Here is a 27,595-nt window from a genome sequence, read left to right as displayed (position 1 = left end):
AAAATATGCCTATAGCAGGATGCGCATGTACATGCTTTATGGAGGAAAACATTATTGCGTGTTTTCATTGTCACAAGGCTACTCTGTACCGTCAATCAATATAGAGGCCCATACACCGTAACCGATACATACCCTACTGCTCGATAGGCAAAAAAAAATATAATGAAAGTTGAATTCAAAGAAAAAAATATGAAAGGCAGGGATGGCCAAATCTCAAAATTTTAACTCGCCAACCGGGCGAGTAACTTCAAGAAAGTTACTAGCCCGTCAGAAATGTCGATGGCCCGGTACATACCAGTTGCTGCATCTGCAGTGTTTATATGGCTTTAAAACTCAATATTACAACCAAAAGTGTTGCATTAGACCATAATTTTCACTGGCCAGCCGGGAGAAATGCCAGTTGGTTTCTACTAGCCCGGCGGAGTTTTTACTCGCCCCTGGCGATCAGGCGGACGATTTGGCCATCCCTTAAAGGTATATGAAAGTTCAGACGAACCTTACATAGTATACAGAAAGAACACCTCTGGTTAAAAAAAACATTTCAGTGTGATCGGTGATAGTTAATTTTTCGTCACCTTTGACGTCGCAAATTGCACCTCATTGCTGAATATGGGTGATAAGGTATATGGTTCGTAAAGGATTAGTAAATTTTAGATCGCAGAGGAGATGTCTCTGGTTATTTTCAGGAGTCGGTGGTGTCACAGGTAGTTTGGTGTAATGCCATCTTGTTTGCAAATCTGGACGGGTCTGTATCTTCTTTCATGCGATACTGGTCGCCGCTTGCGTTGTCATTAGTTTGTGTGTAGCTCAGTCGGTAGCGGCGCTGGCTTCAAAACCAGTTGTCGCTATAGGTGTGGGTTCGATCCCCACGTTCGGCGTGGGATTAATTTCCTGGAGTCAACTTTGTACTGACTGTCCTCGGTGTCCGAACACCCCCGTGTGCACACATGTGCACGATAAAGAACCCAAGTTCACAGCGAAAGTATCGGGGCTTGGAAACACGAATACACACATGCAGGAAAAGGAGACAAAAATGGGTAGCGCCGTATATACTGTATGGCAGCTCGCTTTCCTAATTGAGAAAGCAGACCGAATTTCCATTAGGGTAACCTCACTGGACTTTAATAAAAAAACACTTATCCTTATCATTACAGTATCATGTCTGCCTGAGAAGGGAAAAAAACATTCCAGCATATCCGAAGAAACATATAAATGTATGAGGGCCCCAAAGGGTTTAAAATCGTGATCGTGATTGGCGTTTTTTGACCTTTCTGTGACCGTGATTGGCGAAATTTCCATCTCTGTGATCGTGATGGGACTTTGCCCGTGATCCGTGATGGAAAAAAAAATCAAGTCTCGTGATCGTGATCGTCATTTGTTTTCGTGATCGTGATGGGCATTATTGCAAAGCATTTTATTTTCAACGTACATTTTTCACAGCTGTATCACTCTATGATCCTCTATTCGTCAAGGTGTTTGTGATCGTGAAAACAAAAATCAAGGTAACTGTGATCGTGAAAGCTAAAATTTCCCTTCCCGTGATCGTGATGATACCCCCCCTTTGGGGCCCTCATGTATGTGCACTACTGCTCGGTATTTCTGACGAAGTTAACAACAGATTATCCACATCATTTTCAACTGTTCCTGTGTCTCAGGCTCTTTTTCTCAAAGCGTGTCAAATTGATTCTCTTTATTCCCCATTTCATTTTTTGATTACTTTATTGTCCCATCGCCGGGAAATTCGGGTCGCTTCCTCCATGTGGAACGCTAGCAGCAACAGAGTCGCTCTACCCAGGTGTCTGCGTGTTTAGGTGTTATCAGTCATCTGCACTTATAACAGAATGACCGAGGTATTTATTGTGCCACAGTGGTGACACGGGGGTGGAACATGGATACCGTCTCTGAGTCTGCACATAAAGTCCAGTGCTCTACCAACTGAGCTACCTGATACAGTAAAAGTATTTTTTCTGACAGAATGTATCATACAACGACACTTGCCTTGCGAAAGATAATTTCTATGCTTTCTGCCCAAAGGCAAGCAGCGCATTGGGCAAACTGTTCAAACGCGTGTGGATCAACAAACATCTGAACAAAGGCACCAAGATCAGCGTTTACAGAGCCGTCGTACTGACCATCCTACCGTCGCCACCTACAACTCCTTGAGCACTGTCATCAGCACTACTTCTGCACTATCCTCAATATTCACTTTGTCGCCAACGTTGAGGTCCTATAATACTCATCATAACATAAACTAGGCAGATGCGTTTGAGTCCAAGTCTTTGTGATGAGGCCGTTTATAGTAAAACCAGGTATATGAATGGAAAGACCGTCTATTCTTCTACCACATATTGAACAAACTGATTGGTATTACAATGGAACCTACAACATAGACACCCTCCAAAACCAAATTCACAAAAGCAAGGTTCCAGCGTTATAAACGACAACAAATTAAAACAGCTAAAACGGAACAAGTGATGCATCTCATTGGAAAGAACAATCAATTTTGCATCCAAGCCAGTCATTTTGTTCTGCTATATTGTCTAACAATGACGTTATGGCAAGCTGAACGGTGTAGGTGTCATTCAGAAGCCACTCAAGACGGGTTTTTTTTAAGCCGTTTTGGTGGGTAATGAGACAAAAATACATTTCAGTAATTTCACAACACATTGAATTCAAATTTTCGGAGCTCGCTGTTAACATATGCTGTAAAATATGCTGTTATGCGTTATTCCAGTTCTATGTGTTCACTAGATACGAGTTGAGTTTACCACAAAAAGATGCATGTGCACAAATTAACAGGGGCCCATTAGCAGGCAAGGCAAAGCTCTTTTCGTGTTTAGATAAATGCTTAGTTTATGTCACTGGCACAGGGAGCTTGGATTCTAAGAGGTATCATTTGGCACATAGGGCGCATAGAGCATAAGTACGTAAGTATTATACTGGTGGTATGAGCATTGGTACATGGACAAATCCTAGTAAGTGAAAGTAAGCAAACATGGTGTATATATATTATTCGTGTGAAGACTTGGCAACTTGTTGCTAGTGACCTTCTATACCTTGTGTAGAACTCTTTTCGACAAGTAGTATACACGAACGTACAAATCATAGTGAGGTCATTCACATGCGCCTGTTTTTTGGCAACTAAGAGCACGCGTAATTTACTTTCAAAATCCATTCAATTACAGTAAACTAGTAAATCTCTCTGCAGTTTACGTATTCCCGCGAATGCCTGGCTTGAAGGCCATACTAACGTGTAAGTCGATGTTTACTAAAGCAGACTTTTTCTAAGTGGATTCTAGACTTGTTGCTAACTCCAAAGAAAGCATGCAAGTCAGTTACCCAACATACACAAACAGTGATCTTGCACAATTATAGACCCAAGAGCCTCAGCACACCGCTAAGCGAGTCAAAACTCATAGAAACGAAGGTCTGAACACATAGCAACCGCGCCTGCAACAAAGCACTTTCAACCATTGTGTATGCACACGAATTTCCAAGGAAGTGAGAGAGAAACCCCCTTTGGAAAAATCAACATTTCATCAAGGAAAAAAGAAGCATGGTCAGAAGAACCCTTTTCTCAACGAATGAGGGATGGACAGGGGTGAGAGGGAGTTAAGGGGAACGGGGTGTGGAGGGGGTAAAGAAACTGTATTTTGGTGTTGTATATTAGACGTAGGTTGACGAATTTCTCGCAAAACTGTCCAATGTAAATCCTTCTTAATCTTCAAAGAGGAGGTTCCTGTTAATCTCTAAACCACGCTGTGGCAGCACTCCAACCCGCATGACTCTCACGTTCGATACAGTGACGGGCACTCACCAGAAGAAACAGAATGTAGCAGTCAAACGTCTGGAGACGTCATAGGAGAACATCTTCTTGTCAAAGATGGCTTTGGATTCTACGTGTCAACGTCAGAGGAAGACTTTTAACAAACAAAAATCGTAAACGATAAGGTCGATGCAAGCGCTGAACTTTTTGGTTCGGGGTAAATGGTTCAAAATGTGCTTTTTAATTTTTTTGTTTGGGAAGATGCTACAAAAAAGTGTGCCCGTTTCAACAATAAAACAAAGCTATATCAACATACTTTACTCTGTAGGACTATATATTGAACTGTCTGTTTCTTTGACAAGTAAAACAGGAAAAACCGGCAGATGGTTTCAGAGCCTTTTCAATTTTAGTACGTCTTACTGTTTAGACGATGAAATCTTAGCAACGCTGGTTTCCAACTTCTGGAGATTGAACATTCTTTGTTCAAAGTGCGTGCTCAAACAAAACGATGGCTGCTTTATTACAAACTTTCCTAAAGGTTTTCATCTTTAAACTTCAATTGTTGGGGCTGTTGTGTTGTTGTTGTTGTTGTTGTTGTTGTTGTTGTTGTTGTTGTTGTTGTTGTTGTTGTTGTTGTTGTTGTTTTGAAATGTTGAAGTTGCAATACCTGCAGATAGTGTCAGAACCGTTTGTCTTTTCTGCTTTACTGTTTAGAATAAAACCTAAGCATTGCTGGTTTACCATGTGAGAAGATTAAGCATTTTCACTGCAACGTTCAGGCTAACAGAGATGGCTAGCGTGCGACCAACATTCCTCAGCAATTAACCAAAATCATTTTCTGTTTTAGTGTTTGCTAGTTACTATAAAGCATTCTTTTGGAATGGGTATTTGTATATCAGGGTCTTGTTTCCCAAGAAGGGGTAAGGTATGCTTCTTCAGTTTGTCTGGTGTTGACATAAGGGCCTTAAAGTAAGTGGCTCTTTGCTTTGTTATGTAATGTGTACCCTTTCTTACTGTCTGGTATACTGGTAAGGTTTACCTGCGCCCACCTAAATAAGGATTGTTCTTGCTTTCTAGACCGGCAGAATGTTGCGATTTAATTTTGTCTTGTATTGCAATTTGCTCGTATATTTTCAGCTACCATGAGCTTTTTATACTCATGTCGTTAACTTTTCAGTATAAAAAAACAAGGAAGGTATGTTGTTGGAACGTTGAATTATTGACAAAATAAAACACTACGTTCACAGATATATCGACCCAGCGGTCGTTTACGTCCACAGACAAATACTAATCAGACAAAACTTATTTGACAAAATGTTCAGCCGCTTGCAGGGACACAAGCGAAAGAGGTAATGATAAATGATTTTTTTGTTCTATTTTGTTTCGTTTATTTTTCATTCTTGTCGCATGGATCGAAATTCAATGCCTTGCTTCATGGCCAGGAAATGGTACTTTGAATAACATTCGGGCGGGGATGTAGCTCAGTCGGTAGCGCGCTGGGTTTGTATCCAGTTGGCCGCTGTCAGCGTGAGTTCGTCCCCACGTTCGGCGAGAGATTTATTTCTCAGAGTCAACTTTGTGTGCAGACTCTCCTCGGTGTCCGAACACCCCCGTGTGTACACGCAAGCACAAGACCAAGTGCGCACGAAAAAGATCCTGTAATCCATGTCAGAGTTCGGTGGGTTATAGAAACACGAAAATACCCAGCATGCTTCCTCCGAAAACGGCGTATGGCTGCCTAAATGGCGGGGTAAAAAAACGGTCATACACGTAAAATTCCACTCGTGCAAAAAACACGAGTGTACGAGGGAGTTTCAGCCCACGAACGCAGAAGAAGAAGAATACCATTCAACAGGAAGCATAAGTGCTAAGAGATATCTGGGCAGATTTGCACGAGACGGTACCCAACTGAGTGGGAGTCAGCCGCGGAGTTAGCTAGCTTGATTTCAATCACAAACAAATCTCAATTTCAACAAATCCAACCCCGCAGCTAGTTCCCACCCAGTTTTGGCTTCGCGCACCCAAGCCCTAGAATCTGGAAAGAAGATTGTACTCCTGAATAAAACGGACCTTAGCTAGCCGCCAAAAGGTGTCTCAAACCGCCCAAGAGCTACACGCTTCGGTTTTAGGTTTGGAATGACAAATCGCACAGCAGGAATACCTAAACCATAGTAATGGAAAGTTCCATTATTGCAAGCAACGCGCAATCTCAAGGTAGTCTACTCAGATGACAAAGCTCACTTTAACTTCTACTTATTTCCACTTCTTTGCCCCCGACATCATTGCAAGTTACTTGCATTTGTGACCCTCCACCACGAAATGAGTCGCATGTCACCTCGCGCGGTTCTGCGCTAGGCTTAATATAAGTCCGGAGAGTGTCTTGTAACAGTGTGAGGGTAACCTTAGTCACAGGCTTATAACTCAAACTTTTTGCTCTTTTCTAAAACGGTTTTCACCACTGGATAGAGCATAAAAAACTCGTTAGGAAAATGTAAAAATATGAAAATCATGCAAAGGTCACATGCGACTCATTCCGTGGTGGAGGGTCACATTTGTCAGATTCTCGACCGATTTACTTAAGTTCAACAGGTTTCGTCTGCTAGACGCATGTGTCCTGACAGTACTCCAACATTCGACTTTGAGGAAACATGGTTGGCCTGCTCTACTGTTCCTATTCCTTCACTTACATTCATTGTCAAAACTATGAAGCATATACGAATATATTAGTGCGGGTACGTCTAAACTACTGTATAGCAAATGTCTCTAAGCCATCTTGACGCCGAACACGCCAGAAAATGTCCCCCAGAGGGTAGAATCGCGGAAACAAGCTTTCAGATGTGATAAAAGAGTATTTCTTGGTGATTTTTTCCACGCATTTTCAAGGTAGTTTATGTGCCGCTTTGGTGACAAGGTGGTGGGACATGGATACCGTTTTTGAGTCATCACTTACAATTAACCCGCGTCCGTCCCGGCCTGGATTTTAACCTGTCACCCTATGATCACAAGGACAGTGCTCCAGCAACTGAGTTACCAGGTACCCTTCTTGAGTCAGGTTTGCATTATCGCTTGCTGGGAAGACAACCCCAGGCTATGTAGGGGGGCGTCCACAGGAACGTTATGAGAATGTAGGGCGAGACGAGCTGAGAAAGAAAGTCCAGAGTCACATCTTGAGTTAAAAGTACTAAGCCTGAAAACCCACACCTGGAAATACAGACAGTAACTATCTGCACTTGCCACCACCCTTTTCTTTTGTGTGTAGGTGGAATGTCAAGGGTCAGACCTCGACAAATACCCAAGTACTAAGCCTTAAACCCAGCTGCTAACCCACAACCGGAAATACAGACGGGTCAGACCTTGACAAATACCCAAGGTTAAAAGCTAAACATTGGGCCGCCCAGAACACTTGTTCTTCGCTTAGCACCCATATTCCTTGAAGCTTCTGTTCGTTGAACAGCTTTTAACGCCAAAGCTGCCCGATATGCAAGGTCACACAGACTGCAGCACGCACAGGCAACTCGCTTCACGCCTTAACACACTAATTCTCCCGCCCTTTTGGTCCACCCTTCCTTAAAATATAATCCTGGGTTGATTCTCGTTAAATACTGAACTGCCAACGGGTTTTGTGTATGGAAATTTACCGCGAAGAACTTCCTGAGAGTCAAGTTGTGTCAGAACCTGCCTTACAATTTGCGGACAGATTTTCAGATCCTGCTAAACACCGCAACACGTGACCACCAGTGACTACGGTAGCCGTTCCTGTTTAACATGTCATGAGAATTTCCCTTCAGATATGCACGGTCACACACATTGCAACACACTAAATCTGACGCCCACCAGGTCCACCCTTCCTTCAACTTTTATCTTGAGAGGATTCACGTTAAATACAGAACTACAAACGGGTCGTAACCTTGTGCCGTCTTTGTTTCGGCCAATCTAGATCTGTCATGCACGTCTTCAAGAGAAGTGTGTTGTGTTAGAACCTGCCTTACAATTTGGGAACGGATTTGGGAACAAATTACCACTTGAATGACTAGCATTTTCTATTTGATAGCTCTGGAGAACTCACCTTCAGATATGCAAGGTCACACAAACTGCAGCACAGGCAGCTTGTTTCACGTTTAACAGACTAATTCCCTCGCCCTTTTGGTCAACCCTTCCTTGACATATAATTCTGAGAGGATTCACGTTAAATACAGAACTGCCAACGGGTAGTGCCCTGTGCCTTGTTTGTGTGTGGATATATAATGTAATGTAATGTAATATAATGAGAGGCAAGTTGTGTTAGAAACTACATCACAATTTGCGGACAGGTTTGCACATCGTGTTACAACACCGCAAAAGGTTAACCCACCAGTGACTAGCCTTTCCTGGTTGACAGGTCATGAGAATTCCTCTTCAGATATGCAAGGTCGGACGCATATTGCAATTAATACCAGCATTGTTTCTCGCTTAACACACTAATCGTAACGCCCTTTTTTCCACGTTTCCTTAACATTTAATCTTGAAATGAGTCTCGTTAAATACAACCCTGCAAACGGGTCATGACCTTGTGCCGTCTTTGTTTCTGCCAATCTGTCATGCACGTCTTCAAGAGAAGTGTGTTGTGTTAGAACCTGCCTTGGCATCGTGCTAAATACTGCAACAAGTTACCCCACCAATGACTAGCATTTGCTGTTTGATAGCTCAGGAGAAATCACCTTCAGATATATGCAAGGCCACACTAACTGCAGCACAGGCAACTTGTTTTACGCTTAACGGACCAACTCCCACGCCTTTTTGGTCAACCCTTCCTTGACATATAATCCTGAGAGGACTCACATTAAATACGGAACTACAAACAGGTCGTAACCTTGTGCCTTCTTTGTCTCGGACAATATGTTATGTACGACTTCCAGTGTTGTGTTAGAACCCCGACTTACAATTTGGGGATGGATTTGAGCATGATGCTAATCACATCAACAAGGTTAACCCAGCCGGCTTTCCTGTTCGGTAGATCACAAGAATCGAACTTCAGTTATCCAAGGTTACACAAATCGCAGCACAGATAACTTGCTCCACGCTTAACGTGATACTTCTCACGCCCATTTAGTCAACTCTTCCTTAAATGCAATCCTGAGCTAATTCCTGTTAAACACAGAAGTGCAAATGGGTCGTTACCCTGGAACCTCTTTGACCCGCATAGTTTGTCGCCCGAAAACGACCTTCGTAACAAGGTGTTTCAGAACCTGCCTTAGAATTTGGGGACATATTTGTACACCATGCTAAACACTGCAACAAGTTAAACCCACCAGTGACTAGCCTTTCCCGTTTGAAGTGTCGCAAGAATTCACCTACAGATATGCAAACTGCACCTCAAGCAATTTGTTCAACACCTAAGATAATAAATCTCACGCCCTTATAGTCAACCCTTCCCTAAAATATAATACAATATAATCCTGAGCTAATTCTTGTGAAATGCAGATTTGCGGATCAGCCTTGGGGCTGTCCCTTCTTTGTCTTGGTGAATCTTCTGTCTATAAGTGGCCTCTTGGGTAAAATGAGATCTTGAGCATGTACCCAACAGGTTTGAGAGGGAGGCATACTTGGAGGCAATGTCAAGCAAGGCAACATGTGTCTCACCTGGAAACGACCCTCTGTACCTGAATAATTCACTCCCTAGACTGATAGCTGAGTGAAAGTTTTAACGCTCGTGTTTTCATTAGATTTTTTGGGAGAACAAAATCCAAAATACCTTGCTAACGTGCCAACATATTGTAATTTTGATTGTTTTGAAAACAAGGTTGTCATCAGGAAAATCGTGTCTTCTTTTAGCCTACTAAACAACACAATGGGTGAACAGAAACAGACGTTTCCCTTACGATGCAAACTGTTAATCTTCTTCTGAGTTATTTTATTTTTTTCTATTTTTTTGCGAGAAGCTTTAGGACTGGCTCACTGGCTTTGAAGCAAGCAGCTGGACATACAGTAGAAGTGGCACCAAAGAAAGAGTGCAGTTTTCTCGTTTTTTTATCTCAGTGAGGTCCACGGAATTTTTTTCAGGTTCGGTGAACAAACATTACTGTTAAATAGCCGAGAGAAAAAGTTAAATTGTTGTTGTAATCCCTATCTGAACCTGCACAAAATACCTTACTGCTTTTCGAGTGTCTGTATGGTCTAAATGCCAATTAAAGTACCTCAGACACACGTTTTGCGCGTCTTTATTTCTGAATAAGGTTTCCTTACTTTGCAGGGCGATTTTCCCGAAGGATTTCGGATTTTCTTTCATACAATACTGATTGGGCGCTATTCAATCGAACATGTCATATTGGCCACTTCCTTTTATATCCGGTGTCAAGGGTCTGGTTATTTGCCTTGATATTAGAGCGCTCACTTCCCTTTGGTTCTTATATATCTTATGAAGGATGGACTTATTTCTGCCTATCAGGTACGTAATTGTGGTGATAGAACAACTGGTATGTCAGAAGTCACTTCTGAAGACAAAATGTCTTTATGTGCTCCCGAGCTGGGTACTGGGGTATGGTTTTAGATGTTTGCTCCAGTGTGGAGATATTTTGCAAAATACAGTATGCGAATGACAACCAGAATTTGTCAGCGAAATATCCTGGAAGAAACCACACTTGGATGTGGCAGGCCTAGCTAGATTTTTGTTTAGCAACTCAACAATATTTACAAAAAGGTGTACATCATACACCTCCGTGTGTACACATCCATAACCATTTGTGGCAGGCCATTATAATGAGACTACAGTTTGCAGACGACATTGACCTCATTGGAGGCAGGAAAACCGAGCTCCACAATCTGACAAACAGGCTCCCTGCAAGTGTCAGTGACTGTGGGATGGAGGTCAGCACGGAAAAGTCCACGGACATAGTGAACGACACGAACACCACCAGTGTCACCACCAACATCATCACGGATGGAGAGCCACTGGAAGAAGTGTATCTGGGAGCTACCCTGTTGAAAGACGGCACCTGCAGGGTGGAAATCTGCATACGGATCGCCACAGTCACAACAGCGATGACCAGACTAAACAGGGTGTGGTAGAGTAATATCAGCTTCCAAAAAACCTCAAGCTCTTCGGGTCTCTAGTCGTCTCCATTCTGCTGTACGGCTGCAAGACGTGGACATTTTTGGCTGACGATGAAAGAAGAATCAAGGCATTCAAGACTCAGTACTTGAGAAAACTGCTCATACAGAGAGCACAGGACTAATGACTATGTTCGGAGCTTGGTCTAGAGAAACGTAAGGCCCCCAAGAACCCCTCCTGGCGGAACTTGGTGCGGTTCGGCCACGTCACGAGGCACGACACCCTTAAAAAAACATACTGCAAGGCACCGTCGAATGAGGACGCAGATTCGGGAGACAATGAAAGAGCTGGTCCAACAAAGTTGAAGAATGGACACAGATTCGATGGCCACCAACAGAACATCCTGGAGAAGGATTACTACCTCTTCCGCACTCACGTCCCCCCGACGACTTTTTCACTCTGAAGATTGATGAATTATTTGAATTATTTCTCCATCAAAGACTAACATTATTTTATACCCTGTAGCATACTTTTAGATGGCGACCAAAAACGCCAACTTGTAGTGTATTTTGGTGTCATTAGTCAGGAAAAGGCAATTAATGCATCTCATTTACTTCCCATAGCCGAATTTTGCTTTGTGCGATAGAATATGCGTCATTAGGCCCAATGTGAAGAAATTCAGCCTGAACTTTAAAAAATTAAATGGCTACATACATTTATTTGTATCTCACATACGTGAGAGAGATTACCCTAGTCGTAGCTAAAGCACATGCTCACACGTGAGGTCGTGTCAAACTACAGTCTGGCAGGGACTTAACTATCCACTGCTCATAATGGTAAGGTCACCGAGACAAACGTCATTCTCAAAACACTTTTGTGTTTGCTGTTTACTCTGCAAGAATGTTGATAACTTCCATGTGACGCTATAATTTCTAGAGTGACATCTTTTTGCTTAGATGTCAACGATTTCACGATGCTTTGGAAGAGATCGAAGTTCCATTAGACACGTCTTCAATTTGGACGCGTCGACTCCTGGAAGTTTGAAGCAGAAGGCAATCAAGTACAGACTAGAGGATAAACAGACTACTTCATTGCTTGCTTTGTGATACCAGGTTTACACAGGTTGCTTTTTCAAACATTGAAATGCTCGCATTCGCTCTAAATCTGGTATCACACAGCAAGCCGTGTAGTATTATCTATATATCTTATGGTCAATCTGATATGACATGAGAAGGATGAACGTATTCTGAATGTAATGTCAAAATCTCAAGGGAATATACAGATTTAAACAAAGAAGTTAGAACCCAAAAATAAACTTTACTCAAAGCTACCATTTCTTCCATTGGGTAATATTTACTTAGTGTTTACTTTATTCACTTAATTAATCACAAAACAAAGATGACATAAATGCAAATTGAGTATTTTCTTGTAATTAGTGATGTTATTGCTGAAGAGCATATCTGCTTTAGTTATTCATTTACATAAGAACACAAATGTGCACACAATTTTTGCCAGGTCTGCCAACTTAAAAGATCACCTATAAGCGTTCTGCTAACTTAAGTAATGGCAGAATTCTACATATATACAGCGTTTTACTGTAATGTGGCTATATAAACAAAAGTCATCTCTATGCGTCTGGCATTCGATTCCTATCCTCAGTTAAATATGTTTCTAAATGTTCCTGCTGCCTATGCTACTACTATTTTAAATGGGGTGTTAGTATGTACGGTGATGTCTTGAAAATCCAACCTTCTGCTTGAGATACTTGAGAAGTATAATTGTAGGACAAATAGCGGGAAAAGGAATGCGTGCACCAAGCGTACCCCAGCGTCTTTGCACTTCATTAACTCTGCCAAACCAGTGTTTTCCTGAAGAGTTATTCTTACGCTTTCACTCGTTTGTTTCTGTCTTTTTTCGTGGGAGTTTTTTTCTTCTTTTTCTCCGTCTTTTTCTCTCTTTTTTTTTCTTTCTCTTTTTTCTTCTTTTTGTCTCTGTCTTATTTCTTCTTTTTATATTTAGTCAAGTTTTGACTAAATATTTTAACATCGAGGGGAATCGAAACGAGGGTCGTGGTGTATGTGCGTGTGTGTGTCTGTGTGTCTGTGTGTCTGTGTGTGTGTGTGTGTAGAGCGATTCAGACTAAACTACTGGACCGATCTTTATGAAATTTGACATGAGAGTTCCTGGGTATGAAATCCCCGAACGTTTTTTTCATTTTTTTGATAAATGTCTTTGATGACGTCATATCCGGCTTTTCGTGAAAGTTGAGGCGGCACTGTCACGCCCTCATTTTTCAACCAAATTGGTTGAAATTTTGGTCAAGTAATCTTCGACGAAGCCCGGGGTTCGGTATTGCATTTCAGCTTGGTGGCTTAAAAATTAATTAATGACTTTGGTCATTAAAAATCTGAAAATTGTAAAAAAAATTAAACATTTATAAAACGATCCAAATTTACGTTTATCTTATTCTCCATCATTTGCTGATTCCAAAAACATATAAATATGTTATATTCGGATTAAAAACAAGCTCTGAAAATTAAATATATAAAAATTATTATCAAAATTTTTTTTTCGAAATCAATTTAAAAACACTTTCATCTTATTCCTTGTCGGTTCCTGATTCCAAAAATATATAGATATGATATGTTTGGATTAAAAACACGCTCAGAAAGTTAAAACGAAGAGAGGTACAGGAAAGCGTGCTATGCAGCATAGCGTAACCACTACCCCGCTCGCGCGCTCTTCTTGTCAATTTCACTGCCTATGCCGTGAGCGGTGGACCACGAGTATACGGTCTTGCTGCGTTGCATTGCGTTCAGTTTCATTCTGTGAGTTCGACAGCTACTTGACTAAATATTGTATTTTCGCCTTACGCGACTTGTTTTTCTCTGTCTGTTTTCACTTTTTTTTCTGTGTGTTTTTTCCTCCTTTTGTATTTGACAGTGTCTTGTTTTGTTTCTTCTTTCATTCCTTTGATCACTTCTTTTTCACTTCCTTCACCTCTTCCTCTCTTTGTTTCCTTTTCCCCTCTTTCTTTCGCTTGCTTCTTTCTTTTACGACTAAAATGGATACAGAATGAGTTCAAGGAATGCTCAGCTAAACACACGACAAATCTATCTAGCCCTTGGAGATCTTTTTCTCTCGCCAGAGGTGTAAAGAGACGTCCTCTTACAAACACAGCAACCCCACCTCCAGACGTCCGGCCGTGCGGTTAGCGTTGCCTTCTTGTGTAATAAAAACAAGCTGTTTAGAGAGGATTTTGTAAAACCCGGAAAACAGGGTCTGGGCGTCAAAATACACGGAGGTCTGAGCCCAAAATGCGTCTTGCCCGCCTTCCCCGTTCTTGTAACAGAACGCACCCGGAATGACGTCAGTGACCCTCTCGTGTAAACGTCCTTTTTTGTTGTAGAAATACACTCCCTTTGTCCTAAAAATACACGCGAAAATATAAACAAGCAATGAGTTGTTGTGCAAGCTCTTCACACTCTCAGAAATGCACTGAGAACTACAAAATAATAATAAAAAGCGGGGGGGATGGGGGAGGGCTCTTCGCCAAGCTAGAACCCATTTGTTTTCAAGCCAACACTGAAAACTCATAGAGAAAGCCTTACAAAATAGCAAACGAATTTCTTTGCAAATTTTTCACACTTTCATTTAGAAATTCACGATGAAATGGGACCTCTCAGCAAGTTGTACCCGCTTGTACCCAAAAGAGAACACTCAAATCTGGACAAGCTTAGTTCGCTATGTTCTTTTCTATTTTGAGAAAATCGTTCAACTTAGAATACTGTGCCTTTGTTGTTTGAACTGTACTTAGTGTATTATCACGTCCGAGAAGGTACTGTGTCGAACAATAGCAGGGGTGAGTTTATTACCCCTCTTTGGAAATATTCCTAGACTTTGTCCAGAGATAACCTGCTCTCTTGTCTTAGCCACAAATAGTTCTATGGCCAGCGGCCAGACGTCAAAAACAGGACTATTTTGAACTGCTTAACACGTTTTGTTTTGACGCTATTTTTAAAAGGTAGAAGGCTGCTCCCTGGTAGGGTGTGTGGACACAATTATAGTTTTACCCCCAAAATAAGTGCCACCCGAAAGTAAACAATAAGATATTGATATCGTACTTAACTCCCTTGTGTTCCAGGGTTGCATTTGTATCTCTTGAAAGACAGCATTTGAAGTATATGCATATAAAATCTTTAGAAAATACATTGCACTTTTTAAGAATAAGAGTTTACACACTAAGAGTAGACGATATATAGGAGTACAGGAGGAAATCCTTTGGTCAAAAAATAAGTTTTGGCGGGTTTAAAGTTTTCCCATTCCCATGTTCCTTCTCATTCAATTGTCAGAGACCTGAAGAAACAATGTTTGATTGGTGTCGTGTTTTTTCAGTTTATCCCCTGAGTTCAGAGAGTTGGCTAATTGCAACAGCAGCTGGACTTTGACCGCCCCCTCTTCATACCCTTTGCAGTCCGCTTTGGGGCGACCGTAAATGAATCGTGGTAAAACAAAGGCAAGCAATAACAAAGGGTCACTCGGCGTGTCTGCAAAAAGGGTTTCGTCAGCTAAAATCTGTCTCATTCTCTGAAAGTAACAATGTGTCTACAACGAGATACGCTTGGTCGGCCAGACACAAATGCTTTAAAGTTAAATTTTAAGCAGTTGGCTAGCTGGTATCATCGACTGTGAACTTTAACACCGTAGCTTCAAACTGCTGGGCTTGCAGAGTCAGATAAAAACAATTCGTGTTCCAGAATATCATCAATGACAATCACAATAAAGATCACAATCAAAGTACTGTAGTCTTTTTTTCTAAAACATGGATGGCATTTATTACCACAACGTTGAGGCTCAACTAGCAAAAAGAAACAGTTTATTTACAGCTTATACACAGGTGAACCATTCGTGACCACAGGTGGATGTTTTTCCAGATGTAAAATAACGTATTTTATCTTCAAAAATGCACATCTCTTGGAACAGCAGGTAAGCATGAGCTATGTTTTAAGTTCGGTATGAAAGCAGTGCGCTGTGTCATTTGCACATAAGTATATTCTAGTGTTCTAATATTCATAATATCAGTATGCTCGAGATTTCGTGGACATGCTGGGATTTACCTCCTGGTATTTTGACGCATTGTCTTTACCTGCAAATGTATTTGTTGAATTATTCTGGACTATATGCAGTCTTAAATCCTAAACTCAGCATACGTTACCAAATAATGTTAAAGACCTGCATCTGAGGCTTTAAGTTAGAGAAATCATTCAAAGGGAGAGTTTGCACAATGAGAGGAAAGAACTGGACGACATTAATGTCATCGGGTTCTTGTTGGAAGACAAGGTGTACGTCAATACAATTACTCATCAATGCTAAAGAAAGTGAAGTATGTGGAAGAAAGCAGACACCGGTGTAACACGAAATTTTTACTCCACGAAAAATTTACTCCGGAGTAAATATTTCGTACGAAATTCTTACTCCGAGTACACTTTTCGTACGAGAAAAGAACTCCACAAGGCACGAAAACATTACTCCCTCCACGAAATTTTTACTCCCCATTTTTTTTACTTCCACAAAAAATCTCGTACGCAAAAATGGGATGCGGGCGAAGGGATAATGCCAATAAGTGATCTCGCGCAAACGAATGTCGCGCTACCCTCCCTCCACCCCTTCCACCACCAAGACTAACAGGGGACAAGGGAGTATAAATTTCGTACACCTGACATGGGAAGTTAAATTGCTCGTGTTGGGGTGAAGTAATTTATTCGTTATTTATTCGTCAGGGGAGTAACATTTTTGTACAAAATGTTTACTCGGAACTCACCTGTCTTGGGGAGTAATTTTCTCGTGCAATGCGGGAGTACTTTTTTCGTAAATAGAGTAACATTTTCGTACGAAATGTTTACTCCGGAGTAAAAATCTCGTGGGAGTAATTTTCTCGTGTTACACCGCGTTCAACAATTATGAACACGATGTAGATTAGAAATGTGTTCATTTTCCTCAGAAGTACCTGTGTAAGTCGTTTTGCTATGGGCACGCCTAATACGAGAATTTAGAGTTACCTTCCTTGAGAGGAGCACTGTCTAACACATGACTGTGTGGGGTCAAAGATTAGTCCAAAAAAGAAAGCGTTCGTGCGTCATTTTCTGTTAATGCAAACGGGACAGCTTTACTGTTCAGTTCAACTACCCAGTCTGGTTGGTTTTTGGTTTTCATGTTCCTTCAAACTTTGGTTATTCGTGACTGATTCAATGTTGAACTACAGAGGACTACTGTACTTAATTTGTGTGTGTTACACTTGCTGCTACGCGAGCAAAAACTCAAACAACGTCAAATGATTTCTAATAGACTCCAAGTCCCATTCTTGCGCTCTAAGAAGCGAATGTAGGTCACTGCAGCAAACTCCCGTTAGGCAACGCTGCAGCGGGCCCTCTTGAAACAGATTTGTTTGTTTGTTTGTTAGCTTAACGCCCAGCCGAGCACGAAGGGCCATATCAGGGCGGTGCTGCTTTGACATTTAACGTGCGCCACACACAAGACAGAAGTCGCAGCACTGGCTTCATGTCTCACCCAGTCACATTATTCTGACACCGGACCAACCAGTCCTAGCACTAACCCCATAATGCCAGACGCCAGGCGGAGCAGCCACTAGATATGACCCGGCCGGGGTTCGAACCCACGACCTCCCGATCACGGGGCGGACGCCTTACCACTAGGCCAACCGTGCCGGTCTTGAAACAGATAAGTTATAGCAGGTAGTTCGTAAAATAACTCTTTTGGGTTTGTGGGGGTTGTGAACGAGTAGAAACACTTGCATTCATTGAGGCAAGCTTTCCCACGTGGCATTACAGGCCAGCCACTAGCGAGTATGTGTCGGAAACACGTGGACAAAAAGCACGTGTGGATAGTTTGCCTCAATAAAAACAAGAGTATTCACTCTGTCATAACCCATACAAACACGACAGAGTTATTTCCGGTGGTTGTCTATTTCAATGGACAGCAAGGCTCTTCAGTGGCTGAGGTTGACCAGTTTTATTTCGAAACACAAAAGGAATAACTTTGGCCGCCTTGTACCTGATACTCGAGAAAGTGGGCAAGACTTCAGTCACAATATTCCTGGATTAACCTGGTGAGACTCAACATGCATAGTCCGTACAATCGGTGTAGAAGAAAGAACCAACAAAGAAGACTGTAAGACTATAGATCAGGTAGAGGGAATATGTCCAAACAACGTTCCACGTTGGTCATTCTTGCCGTTTTGTGTTACTGACCACGTAACAAGTTAATACCATTTTACTCCAAAGAGGTCATCTTTCAATACTATTACATCATTCAAGAAGGTAATGTGTAAATCGTTCACCTGATGGAAACGGCTACCTGGTAAGACACAATACCATGAACGTGACCTACTGATTCCGTATATAACAGTATATAATGAGTATTGCCTTGGCCTACATGGAGCCCTCTCCCCCCGCACGGTATCGAATATAATTCTCTAGTCCCTGATAGGCAAAGTTCCTGTGGGACATGAAGCACCAGTTTACTACTGCCTTTGAAAAATCATAACTCCGAAACAGAAAGGAAGGTTCAAGAGCATTTTGAAGGCATCTAAGTGTTCAAGTAGATATTTTAAAAGTTGGAACACCAAACTATTTGTATTTTCTATTTTGGTCAACATCTTCAAAGAGTATTTATGTTCAAAGATGTACATGGGTGCATCCAAGTTTCTGTGAACGACAACGACGGACAACTTCGACCACAGCTTAGGACAAGTACCCTAACACGCTTCCCACACACAGTCAATCCACTGCAAATCTCTCCATCCCTGAGAACAAACAAACCGCAACGGCTATTTTGGTACATTTTGCACGCGTTCTTTCGGTTTTTGTCTTCATATCTGGCGATATCCTCCTTTTTTTGTGTGTCATCATATCCTTTTTTGTCTGCAAATAATACCTCCTTCCTCCCAAATGAAGCATGGTGGCTCTATCGTGATTCTCTGTGCCCCTAATCCAACGCACACACCTCCGGGCCAACTCAGGTGTGGTTTACTTCTCGGCCAAGACAGTGGTGAGGGGTAGGGGTGACGGGGGGAAGGGGGCCGGGAGTGCAAAAACAAGTGAAGGTGGAATATTGGGAGGGGGTGCGAGGGGGTAGGGATGGGGGTACCTGCCAGTAGCCCCCCTTGCTGTTCTTTGAATGAGCTCGTGTGAGGGAGCAAAAAAGTAACAGCAGAAAGTTTGACGGAAAAAAACACGAACAGAATTTTTTTTTTCTTTTGTAGAAGAAAAAAACATACGAAAACAAAGAGTATGAGAAGGCAAAATGCACCTAAAAACGGACCCCAAAAAACTAAAATGAGATCTAAAGTAAAACAGAAGAAAGGAAAAAAAACGGTAATCCGTCGGTTTTTATGATTGTTGTGCCTCTTGGGCACCTGTACTCTAACTTAGTTGATGAGACTTTAACAACACCCACACACGAACAGGCTTAATAGACGATTGTTGCCCAGTGGATTTTGTATGGGTGGCAATCCTAGCAGAAATGAGACACAACACTGTTCGAATCTTCTTTGCCAACAGCAACAGGTTGTTTCTCCTTTCCGCATTGGCTCAGAGTTGCATCATCAAACGATTGGATAGGATGCAAGACTTGGATAGAGATTTTAGAGGTATTACCTCATCAAGAATGGAAAAAAAGATTTGGGGGAAGATTTAGACTCGGGGAAAGCCGACATGTTACATAATCGCTGGTGGGATTAAGCCAAGACAACTTCCTATTTGGGGTTGTAAACTAAACTGGTATGCGGGTTTCCATGAAATAGATTTATTAAAGGAGGTGTGATTGAGCACGAGTTGCAAATAAAAGTGTTTGAGAGGAGGGAGGGGTGAGAGAGGTTGAGGGTGTGGGAGAACGATTTCTGGTGTGTTGTTGAACCGGAAATTTGACGAAATAACAAGAACCTCAATTGCAAAAAAAAAAGAGCTGTCATAATTGGGGAAAAATGCTGTAAAGAAAAATGCTTGAAATGAGGAAACATCAGAAAATCGAGGAAGCTCTTTGCCACCACATGTTAAAACTCGAGACCCCATTTTGTTGTCAAGAGATTGGCACAGTAAGGACGTTGGGCATTCAATTACCAATTGCCAAAAAAAATTCTGAACTCAGATTTGGACTTGGACGCTGAACAAGAGACTCATCAAAACCTGGATTTGACGACAGATTTGGACCAAAAGGAAGTGGTATTAAATCACCGGTAAAGGAATTAGAGCGTCAAGTTTGTTGAACTTGTTGATAGTGTAGTTTCTTTTTCTTTCTCACGGACAGAGGATCTAAAACGGTGTTTTTTTCTTCTTTTTTTGTAACTTGACAGACATAGTTTCTTTGTACCCTCCTTTTTATGGAAGGAGGATGTAAAGTGGTTTCTTTTTCTTCTTTTTAATTTTTTTTTTTGCAAGAAGAGCTGCTAATCGGGAACGAAAAGAAATGTTCTATAATTCATTTCCTGTTATAGCACTTTTTTTCTGTTTTCTTTTAAGCGTTGGAGTTTCGGGGAATATCAAGCGATCGAGGTGACCTGGCTTTTTCCGGAAATAGATTGGGAAAGTGAAAATTAGGTTAAAACTGAAAGTGTACTCCTAAGTATTTCAGGATTTATATATATGCAACGAGCAATCCAATGTCAGTACAGAGTCTTCTTATCTCTGCTTGAATAATGTTCGGTTTCCTCTCTCATAGCAATTTGAGAGAGATAGAGAAAGAGAGAGAGAGAGAGAGAGAGAGAGAGAGAGAGAGAGAGAGAGAGAGAGAGAGAGAGAGAGAGAGAATGAATGAAAAGCAGCAAACAAGCAAATGCAATAGCTGACGCTAAACATTTAACTTTTCAGTTTTGTTATGTGCCTGTAGTATATAATAATAATAATAATAATAATAATAATAATAATAATAATAATAATAATAATAATAATAATAATAATAATAATAATAATAATAATAATAAATGAGCATTTATATAGCGCAACATCATAACTTTACAATTATGCTCTTTGCGCTTGACACATTTCAAATTAAAACACAGTTATACAAGCATTTACATCGACATTCATAGTCAAGAACGGTTAATTAAAAGCATATCTTGTTCGTCCACTTCAAAAATAAATACTGGCGAGTGCTTCGTTTTGTCAATAATCAAATGTTCCATGGAGTAACTTTTCTTGTTTATTGACTCCTGAGTTCGAAATGTTAGCAGTCTGTCTTCGGACATTCCATTTGTCTGTTTGTGAAATAAAAGGGTTAAGTAATATAAGCGGTCGCTTTACTTCGTGGTACTTTGGGTGTTTTCCTTTCATCATTGTATCATGATTAAGTTGAATAAAATCTTGTTTCAACAAAATAAAAGGGTTCATATTAGTTCAGAATCGTCAGGGCCAAGTCCCGCCGATTGGTTAGTCTCCCCCCCCCCACACACACACACACACACACAAACACTTTGTTGTTGTCGTTGTTGTTGTTGTTGTTGTTGTTGTTGTTGTTGTTGTTGTTGTTGTTGTTGTTGTTGTTGTTGTTGTTACAGTGAAATGGGGTGTCCCTTGGTGAAGCTTGCACTTGACAAGACTTTGCACTGTTGCCATTTTTGTTGTAATGAATAGTTCGATTCGATCAATTCGCTCGCTATGATTTGTTAAACGGGTTTTTTTCAGATGCAAAAGAGCTAAAGTCAGGTTAGCAAACCATGCCCAGTCTGTACTATTGCCATATCTCAGTGCAAGTCGATACACATCCTGAAAATTGTTGGCTTGTCGATGTTGTCTTGAATGGCAGTATTGATGGTTGTTGAGATTGGATGTGCATGCGCACACGTGTGTGTGTGTGTGTGTGTGTGTGTGTGTGTGTGTGTGTGTGTGTGTGTGTGTGTGTGAGTGTGCGTGTGCGTGTGCGTGTGCGTGTGTGTGTGTGTTTGCACAGTCATGGGTCCATTCTGATTGACATCATTAGTTGTTGTATAAGGATTGTGAAGGGTGTTACGCCTTGATCTATTGCTTACTCCAATATGGGAAATACAAACTCTTTCTCAAAGCAAAACAGGACATCGGATGGGCTTGAATGTCACCCCAACACATTTTAAACAAGACAAAAAAATTTAGACAACGTAATGAATAGTGCTCTAATTTGTTTGTCTTCATTCAATGAAATGGCTCAGCGGAGAAACCCACAGACACACTCCGGAAACAATCAAACGCCGACTCCCCCGCATTAATTGTGTCATCGCGACATTGCGCGGTTTCAATCAATCAATCAATCAATCAATATGAGGCTTATATCGCGCGTATTCCGTGGGTACAGTTCAAAGCGCAGGGATTTTTTTTTAATTTATTTTTTATTTTTTATTTGATGCAATTTATATCGAGCACATATTCAAGGGGCAGGGATTTATTTATGCTGTGTGAGATGGAATTTCTTTACACAATACATCACGCATTCACATCGGCCAGCAGATCGCAGCCATTTCGGCGCATATCCTACTTTTCACGGCCTATTATTCCAAGTCACACGGGTATTTTGGTGGACATTTTTATCTATGCCTATACAATTTTGCCAGGAAAGACCCTTTTGTCAATCGTGGGATCTTTAACGTGCACACCCCAATGTAGTGTACACGAAGGGACCTCGGTTTTTCGTCTCATCCGAAAGACTAGCACTTGAACCCACCACCTAGGTTAGGAAAGGGGGGAGAAAATTGCTAACGCCCTGACCCAGGGTCGAACTCGCAACCTCTCGCTTCCGAGCGCAAGTGCGTTACCACTCGGCCACCCAGTCCTTTGGGTTCAGTCTGAGTTGAGAGAGACAGCAAAGCTGTGATAGAAGTGCATGGCTTCTGAACTTGACCCAGGGATTAACTGTGTAATGAAGATTCGACAGTTTAGTTTCAATTCCTAGAGATCGCGGGAAATGAATTAACAAAAATGCTAACAGACTGGTCGGTACATGGCATCATGGACAGACAGAATATTTATTATTACATTTTATTTGATTAACGAAATGAATACAGATGTGTACGACAAGGCTGGTAGCTTTGACATTTGTTGCAGATTCAGTTGTGTGGAGATTTTGTTGTGTCAAGGTAATCTCTGGTATGGCCAAGCACACACAAAACTTGCTATGGATAACCCAAATTTGCATAGTGTTTTTGCGGTTTATTAAATTCGTTCAAGCAAACCAATTTAGTGACTACGAAAAATGAAAATATCATTTCTGCTCTTTCCTAAACCAAGGAGTTGTAAGGGCCATTATAGAGAAAGTCTTATGCCCAGCCCAACCACGCATTTCTTCTGGCTGAGGTAAAACCCTGAACACCATTTAAACTTGTCAAAGATTCTTTTATAATGGCAGAACAATAAATAATTCAGTTATGTCAAAGTGAGACTATTCTTCCGAATCACAACTACACTCTGGCAGCTGAACTAAGTCAGCGGTAGGCCTGTGTAAGTATCTAGTTGGTATGAAGCGCAGCTCATAGGTCAGAATCAAGAGTTTTTGATGGTAGGCCTACGTTTTGTCGCTCCCCACATTCTGAGGCTAATGTATTTATACCAGTACATGTTACTCCTTTAAAGGGGGCTAAAAGCGACGCTGCAAGGTACGTCTCTTTTGTGCAGTCACGTAACGGCACTCAAGTGGTTAGCTGTACTTTAATTGTTCTTTGCTTTCTTTTCAAACTTTTGATGTTTGTTCTGTCTTTTGCAGAGGATCGCGTGAAGGAGGCGTACACAGGAGCCTTTGTGAATCTAGTGTATTTGGTGAGCTGGTTAGTTTAATTGCCTGTTATGCCGCTTGGTTAACTACTTTGTACTTAATTACATGCCTGTTTCGTAGCTGTGACGATCGCCATTGAAGATGTGATCTTTGTTGTGAGGACTGGGTGGCCGAGTGGTAACGCACTTGCGCTCGGAAGCGAGAGGTTGCGAGTTCGACCCTGGGTCAGGGCGTTAGCAAACTTCACCCCCCTTTCCTAACCTAGGTGGTGGGTTCAAGTGCTAGTCTTTCGGATGAGACGAAAAACCGAGGTCCCTTCGTGTACACTACATTGGGGTGTGCACGTTAAAGATCCTACGATTGACAAAAGGGTCTTTCCTGGCAAAATTGTATAGGCATATATATATAAAAATGTCCACCAAAATACCCGTGTGACTTGGAATAATAGGCCGTGAAAAGTAGGATATGCGCCGAAATGGCTGCGATCTGCTGGCCGATGTGAATGCGTGATATATTGTGCAAACAAATTCCATCTCACACGGCATAAATAAATCCCTGCGCCTTGAATATGTGCGCGATATAAATTGCATAAAATTAAAATAAAAAAATTAAAAATTAAAAATCCCTGCGCTTAGAACTGTACCCACGGAATACGCGCGATATAAGCCTCATATTGATTGATTGCTTGCTTGGGTGGTGAGCTGGTTAGTTACATTGCCTGTTAGGCCGCTCGGTTAACTATATTGTACTATTCTGTATATATATGTTCTTTAATAAAGGGCCTAGAGCCATAGGGTAGGCACTTAAAAATGTCCAATTATTATTATTATGTACTTAGAATTTAAAAAAACAAACAAGAAAGGTATGCTGCTGGAACGTTTAATCATTGACAAAGCAAAACGTTACGTTCACAGATATTTCGACCCAGCGATCTTTCAATTGCGCAGATAAACAAACACTAATTATACAGAAAACCTATCGGACAAAATGCTTGCAAGGAAGACACAAGCGAGGCAATGACTTCCATTGTACTTAATTACATGCCTGTTTCGTAGCTGTGAAGATCGCCATCTAAGATGTGATCTTTTTTCTCGAATGCTTGCATAACATGTGTCTTTTGGTTCATGGTGTGTTGTGTTTTAACTCAGCTTTGTGTACCTTCCCATGTAGCAATTCGAGGAACCTCAGCCGCGGATCTAGCTGCTTAAGAAGCCTGAGAATACCCTATCACTCAAAACACATACCAAGTTTTCAGTCTTCAAAGATCGAACTATTCAGTATATATGCGACACCTGTCGCAGAGTGAATGGGAGGAATGTGAGGGGGAAATCTTTACAAAATCCTGCCCAAACTGACTGAGAAAGTGCAGCAGCGCCGCTCTAATAAAAGAGAGGAGACAGTTCTGGATACACATATATACCTATTTAAGGATGATCACAAAGAACCGTATTGGATGCGGTGAATCTTGGACTCTAGAACACGTCCTAATCAAGTATATCGATGTGCAGGAAATTCGAGACAAAAATGTCAGTGCAGAAACTCTAAATGAATGTTTTCTTCCCGGACGTACCCACGTACAAGATTTGTATCTTTTTGAAAAAGATTAATTTGTGTTTTACAAGATTTGTAAGTACAAATTGTATAAGAAAATCTGAGTTTTAGGGAATCTTGTATAGTTTGCTGTGATACGCCTTAAATGTGCAGCAAAACAATGAACATGAGAAGATATGCGTCACTACCGGTGATAGCGGCGTATGGCTGCCCGAATGGCGGGGTAAAAACGGTCATACACGTAAAAACCCACTCGTTCAAAAACATGAGTGAACGTGGGAGTTTCAAAGAAGAAGAAGAAGAGATAAGCTTTATAACTGTCTGTTGTTTTGCATGTCTGAACAGCTGAGTGCAGCGCTTTACCTTTCGCTTTTCTGTTTTATTCTGAATACTCTGTCACTCAGTGTATCAATCTAACACTAGTTCATCGGCTTCTTTCGTTGGTACAACCGTGTCGCGTGAAAAGGCTAATTTTCCCTCCTTCTCTGAAACACTTCATAGCTGAAGTGGATGAAGCTCTTGACATTGTTTCTCTTCTCATTCAAAGGAGCACGTCGCGTACCGGAGCAGCTAAGGCCGAAACAGAATGAACTCTTTTAAAGCACTGGATCAGAAAGAATAGCCAGCGAATGGGGAGGGGCCAGGATCTTTCGGTTCACAGCTTTGAGAGCGGTTTCTAATAGAAAGCAGTCTATCAACAGTTACATTGAAACGAGCCAGAACAAACAGTTATTGTATAAATGTTTAACAGGTTTTTCAGTTGATGGGATAGTCATGTTACAGGCGTGAGGCAGAGACGAGGATTTTTAACTACAACACAGATATTAGATGATGAAAACAAGTAGTAACGCACATGGTATTTTGATCTGAGCCATGGAGGTCGAAACAGTTAGGCAAGGGTATGAAATACACTGCTATATAAAGCATCACTTCGACAATGGTAAATACATTTATGTCCGTAGTTCTTCTATACATAGGAATGCCATGCTATGGGAGCTAAAGGATCATTGTTTTATTCAAATGTGAAATCCATTGCTACAACTACCACTCATGTCCATATAAATACATTAACGTCCGTAGTTTTTCTCTGTAGATTCGGAAAGGCCGGGCTCTGGCAGCTAGACAATTTGTTTACTTCCAGTGTGATCTCTATTGCTAGAAATACCACTCATGAAGCGGGTGTATTATGGTCAAAACAAATCAGAAGAAAATTCACAATGCTCATTAGGGTTTTGCAGTGCTGTAAGCGACTTGTTCGTCAACATAGAAACAATAACAAATCCCCGTGGTGTGCTAGTCAACTTGCAAGGAATCCGCTGTTGCATTCCGTCCGGTTTTTTTGCAGTCTGTATAATGCACATTATTCCAAGAGACACTGCCGGTTTTCTGCGCAAGTTAAGCTTTGGTGTTTGAACTGAACATCAAAGTGGATGGTGGTGGTGTGAGCAGAAACGGGTTTCACACGTTTCACGTACATGTAGAACCGTTTGAAGCTTGTCCAAGCGGGTGTATTGTCAAGCACAACTGGCTGAGCGCTCACACAGTAGGTTACCACTGGGTGATTTTACTCCAAACGCAAACTTCACTGGGTGGGTCCGTTACAACCTTTCATGACATACGTCCACAGACTGTACTCCCGTATCACATTGCAAACTGACGAATTCTATTTAACAAAATACAAGCAAAACCAGACCAGAACAAACCAAAACAAAACAAAAACAAAAACACTGGACTTACCAAGCAGGGCAGCGACGATCTTCTCAACGGCCATTGTAGAGTTGATGACTTCTGGACAGATTACTGGCAATTTTAAAACGGAGACAACAGACTTTAGGCTTTCTTCAGCAAAAGGAAAAGACTTTCTTGGGTAGCTGATTCAACTGTCGGTGGCTCTTTAACCTTCGCAACAACAACAACAGCAGCAACTTGCTAGCTTGGCAAGACTTAACAGCGTTCACAGCAGAAGGAGAGAACTTGCAGTGGGACAATGCAATTGTACTAGTAGAAGAAGTTTTGAAGTTAGGGGTAGAGTAGAGTTGTAGTAGTACCACTGTGTCTCCTATCCGCTTGAAGCTGATTGCTCTTGTCGGGTGTCTAGAGAGAATCGTTGAAGTAGCCACCATGCGGTCTGGTTTAAAAGATATCAGACCCCATACTTGAAGCATACAGGGAGGGCGGGAGGCGCGGCCTGCCCCACAGTGGAAGAATCGAGTAGAATTCCCTCTCTGTGGGAGGGAGCAGAGCCTCTCGCCCTGCCCCCTTGCTAAACCCTTCTGGAGGCGGGGCTAGTTGAAAGTGTGGGGCTAAAACCCACGTGCTGCGTTTGTCTTCTTTTTTGCCTCCAGATTGTTGAAGAAGAAAAACAAAGTGGACAATGGGAAGGAGGGGGAAGGTGGCAAAGAGAGGAGAGGTGGAGGAGGGCACAGCTAGAGGGAAGAGAGAGAGAAGGTGGAAGAGGGCACAGCTAGAGGGAAGAGAGAGAAGGTGGAGGAGGGCACAGC

The 27,595-nt window shown here is 41.6% G+C and overlaps 1 protein-coding gene across 1 annotated transcript in view; it reads right to left on the bottom strand.

The window, feature by feature from the left end:
• Positions 1–27,229, bottom strand: part of LOC138976089 (uncharacterized) — a 65,957-nt gene extending 38,728 nt beyond the window's left edge. The window contains exon 1 of the mRNA XM_070348899.1: positions 26,832–27,229. Within this exon, the coding sequence (XP_070205000.1) occupies positions 26,832–26,865 (34 nt within the window). The 5' untranslated portion in view covers positions 26,866–27,229. The remainder of the gene's footprint in view (positions 1–26,831) is intronic.
• Between the last annotated feature and the right edge of the window lie 366 nt (positions 27,230–27,595).

The sequence above is a fragment of the Littorina saxatilis genome, linkage group LG9 (genome assembly GCF_037325665.1).
Source record: "Littorina saxatilis isolate snail1 linkage group LG9, US_GU_Lsax_2.0, whole genome shotgun sequence".
NCBI classification, from domain to species: Eukaryota; Metazoa; Mollusca; class Gastropoda; order Littorinimorpha; family Littorinidae; genus Littorina; species Littorina saxatilis.
This window is presented reverse-complemented; position numbering and strand designations above follow the sequence as displayed.